Source organism: Monopterus albus, unplaced genomic scaffold (genome assembly GCF_001952655.1).
Source record: "Monopterus albus unplaced genomic scaffold, M_albus_1.0 scaffold155.1, whole genome shotgun sequence".
NCBI classification, from domain to species: domain Eukaryota; kingdom Metazoa; phylum Chordata; class Actinopteri; order Synbranchiformes; family Synbranchidae; genus Monopterus; species Monopterus albus.
Window position 1 is genome coordinate 244275 of NW_018128035.1, and position 4384 is coordinate 248658.

At 48.0% G+C, this 4384-nt stretch overlaps 1 protein-coding gene across 1 annotated transcript in view; it reads right to left on the reverse strand.

The window, feature by feature from the left end:
- Positions 1–2989: 2989 nt before the first annotated feature.
- edem2 (ER degradation enhancer, mannosidase alpha-like 2) overlaps positions 2990–4384 on the reverse strand; it is a 10650-nt gene continuing 9255 nt past the window's right edge. Inside the window, 2 exon segments of the mRNA XM_020614960.1 lie at positions 2990–4132; positions 4134–4375. Of these exon segments, the coding sequence (XP_020470616.1) occupies positions 3904–4132; positions 4134–4375 (471 nt within the window). The 3' untranslated portion in view covers positions 2990–3903.

Sequence of the window (4384 nt, forward strand, 5' to 3'; positions counted from 1 at the left end):
AGAGTGAATAGTTTCTGGATCTGAGAATGACGTTTCTCCTCAGACAGCTGGGAGGGGAACCGGCAAACTCACAGCAGGACACTGGACTTCACCACCTATGTCACAGTGAATCAGAAGAAACAGTGAACGTCAGCTCTTTCTGTCTGGGAAAAGGGTAAAATGAGTGAGTAAGATGTCAGAGGATTAAACTCTTGGTGAAAGCCCTTATTTCACTGTTTACAGACCAAATTCTTAAATGAACTCAGGGCTGCTGTAAAAGTCAGATAAACATCAGTAAGTGGTGCTTCTCCTGATGAGCATCTCATTTCATTTATACTTCCTCGTCAGTTCTTTGGATTGTAAAGGAATAATTCAGCATTTTGGGAAATGTGTTTTCAGGTGGATGTCTGTGTATTCAGGATGGGGTTAACCTAGCTTAGCATATGGCTGGAAGCAGGGCAGCTAGCCTGTGTCCAAAGTGCAGCTGTGACATGGTTTGAAGGGTGGGTGCACAGCAGATGTCACACAATGACCTTTGAATTTAAGTCTTTTCCATTGGCCGTTAAATTCCAAGATGAGATCAAAATGCCTGAGTTGGTGCGGCGCTGCAGTAAATCCCCTCAGACTGACTTCACTCTGACAGGAAACAGCTGAGGCAGATTGCATCACCACATGTTCCTCTTACAGCTAGTACTGTTGCAAGTGCAGAGAAACTCCTGAGCCAGCAGGCACGATGGGAGTCAAAACGTCAGAAAGCGAGTCACCTGTGGAGCCCGAAAGCGGCTGAAGTGCGGGCGCTAAAAGCACTTAAAGTGGCAGCTGGTACCGAAACACTGACAACTGACAGGTAAAACTAGTCAGAAGTGTTAAAAAGCAGAGTAAAGGGGAGATTAATGCAAATGTCTGGGTTTGTGCAAAAATACAGGACAGGCGATAGAGGAGAAGGTCAGGGGTAAAACTATGCAGTAGGTGGGTGTCCTCTGGGTGGTGGGGGGAGCCAGTGGCACCTTTCTTTGTTTCTCTGGTTTGTTGTTCATGTGTTGATGCATTTCAGCCAGACTGCATGAGTCTGCAGGCGAGTGCTGGGCTGTGGAGTGAGGTAGTGTTCGTTTGTACACATCAGTGGATGGTCTTATCATATTATTAGAGTTAAAATAACATTACAACATAATAAAACAGGTTACATGATGATAAACAGAGTGATAGTAGGACAAACTGAGTGTCAGCCAAGTGCAGAGTGGAGTAGGAGGACTGAATTGTTCTAATCATTTTTAAAGACTTGTCTGGAATAAAGTCAACTACACACTCACAGCAGTTAGTCATCACACAGACAGATCCAGAGCCACACCCTGAGAGGAGGGGAGGGAAGGAGCCAAGGAAGAAGAAGGAAAGAGGGGGAAATAGAGGAACCAAAAGGAATGAAAAGAGGAAGGGGAAATAGAACCAGAGGAACCAAAAGGAATGAAAAGAGGAATCCGAATGAGCTTTATTGGCCAGGTGTGTTGGACACATGAGGAATCTGGTACAGCTGCTCTCAGTGTGCATGTACAATGTTGTTCCAATGTTCTGCTGATACAGTGCTGCTGAGTATGATGGTGGTGGTGGTGGGGTATGGGGTGCTCTACCTGATGTCCACTGTCATCTCCACTGTTCTGAGCAAGTTCAGCTCCATTCATGGATGATGCATCATCCACTGACCTGATTGCCCGGAAGGCAAACTGCAGGGGATCTACAATGTCCTTCAGGAAGGCCAACACCAGTCTCTCAAAGGTCCTGTAGCCAGTGATGTTTTTCAGGTTTCTCCACTCAGACGAGGGCTCGTTGGCCTGTTGTTGTATGTGCAGAAGGTCTTGGTGGACACACACACACATCTTCACAAAGCTGATGTATGATGCCACAGTGAGTTCATCCAGGTCCGTGGACGCAGCCTCAGATTCAGTCCAGTCTGTGCAGTCAGAGCAGGCCTGGAGCTCTGGCTGCTCGCTCCATCTCTTCACTGTTCTGACCACTGGCCTCACAGCTTTAAGCTTCTGCCTATAGGTTGGGATGAGATGGACCATGCAGTGGTCAGACAGACTGAGGGCTGCGCGGGGGACAGAGCGATAGGTGTCTTTTATTGTTCTGTAGCAGTGGTCCAATGTGTTTTTGTCCCCTGGTGGGACAACTGACCTGCTGTGTGTACTTGGGCAGTTTGTGGGTGAGGTTTCCTCTGCCAAAATCTCCCAGAACAACAAATTGAGAGTCGGGATGTTTCAGTTCCACGCTAACTGTCTGTTTGGCCAGGTGCTGTGGTGCACGAGCCTGGGTCTGCGGTCTTACATATACTTTGACCAGAATGAATGACGAAAATTCCCTGGAAGAATAAAATGGAGCTAAAAAGACAAGAATGACTTAAAGAGAGATTCTAGAGTTTGATGATAGAAGAGAAGAGAAAGAGCAAAGCGACAGAGGGGGAGGAAGTAAGTTAAGAAAAACAAGGACACAAGAAGTAGGTCAAGGAAAGAAGAAAGAAAAATACAGGCAAGAAATAACAGACGAAAAGATTTGGGATGTGAAAGTAAAAGAAGGATGGAGGAGGAGGAGGTGATGAAGGTTTGGTGGTGAAATAGAAAAAATGGGAAACAGATCAACAAACAAAAGGCAAAAAGAAAAGAAATAAACATTTTCAGAGACAAGAGAGAATTGAGGGATGGAGGGAGGAGTGACGGAGGAGCAATGTAAACGAACTCCACCCAAGCAGAGGGGAGGGTGGGGGTGATGTCAGGAGCGGGAATGATGGAGAGAGTTAAGAGGAACCAAAGGATGAAGTAGCTGTAAGGAAAGGAAGGAGGAGAGGAAACAAGGAGAGAAGCAGCTCCACCCTGGATGACAGAGGAGGGGATTTCTGTTGAACAAACAGACTCAGAGGATTCGAGCTCATGTAACCCAGTCTCTGTTACTAACATTACATCAAATAACGGTGTAAAACTGCCGCAGAACACGAGCATCCTTCATGGCCACGCCAGGCTAAAGCAGTGTGCCGCTGCTGGTTGAGTACTGCTGCACCTGTGACCTGTAACACAGTGCACCAGCCTGGGGTGCGCTTCTTTTCAAGAAGGGGTTAAGTTGCTCTCCGAGCCTTGATCAAACTGCAGCGCAGACGCAGACAGCTGCAGATGTGCTCCATGTTCCTCACATGCAGAAAGTAGTTTGTAGAGAAGCAAGAGGGAGGAACACACACTCACTGGCCACTTTATTAGGTACACCTGTATTACCGTCTGCTGTTCAATGCAACACTTCCACCTTAACATCTGTGTCTGAAGGTCAACATGTTTCACTTTTTGGTCAAATTCTATGATTATTATTCAGGCCATAGTTAAAGGGGGTGTTGTAGTGGACTACATTACATTCAGAGGTGTTCCTAATATTCTGAGCCTCTCATGTATGTAGCTGGGGAGGACAGAAGTATAGAGCCACCTTGGCACTGGCTTCAGCCTCCGGCCGGGCGCCCACTCCTGGCTCCGACTGTGAGATTCTTATTTTTACAACTGACCTTATAAACAGCAGCTACACAGTGATAATAAGAAAAGAAATTATATATGACGGATATGAGATCACACAACCACCACATCATCTCTAATAAATACTAATATATTTCACCTTCAATTTAAGTTCAGCAAACAGAGCTCATTTCCATGGAGGTCAGAGTCACAAACAAAAACATGTATGGATGGTGGTAAACCTGTTTTAGGGGTTTGGAAACGAGCCCCTCATAACAGTGACTTTAATATCCTGCTGGCTGACATGAAGCTACGCCATCTTGCCTTAGCTCCATGAAAGCTGACAGCAAGAAAGATGTGAGGCAGGATACGGCCGCCGGCCATCATGACTCCTGGGCTCAGCAAGCTACTGGTCAGACGAGTCGCAACAGACCAAATGTTAGGATCAGGTGTTATCAGTGAAGACTTGTCCCAGGACGGAGAGTCGAGCATTGAACGGCTGAACGGGGCAGGACAGCAGGGGGGGCGTCTTCTTCTCACCCGGTTTCAGAGCGATGCTGCTTGACTGTCCAGGGGGAGGGCCTTCGGTCTGTTTGGTAGAAGGCTTTGATTGGCGGCCAGACTTTGACAGACTGAGCAGGATGTGTCGCAGCTCCCGTCGGTCCTGAAGGTTGCCGGCTGCGGCAGTGGAGCGCCGCCGGGTCCAGGGGGTGAGCCTCCGTGTTGAAGATGAACCCCCCTGCCCCTAGAACGCACTGCCCTCCCTCCCCGCCCTCCTCCCAGGACCCATCCCCCTCAGTCCCCCCACCGTGCAGGAAGTGGGTGGGGTCAAAGAGCAGGTACAGGTACTTAATGGTTTCGGCGAGAAAGAAGGACTCCATCCTGTTGTCCAGCTGGTGATCTCGCAAGTCTTTGACCTGCAAGAA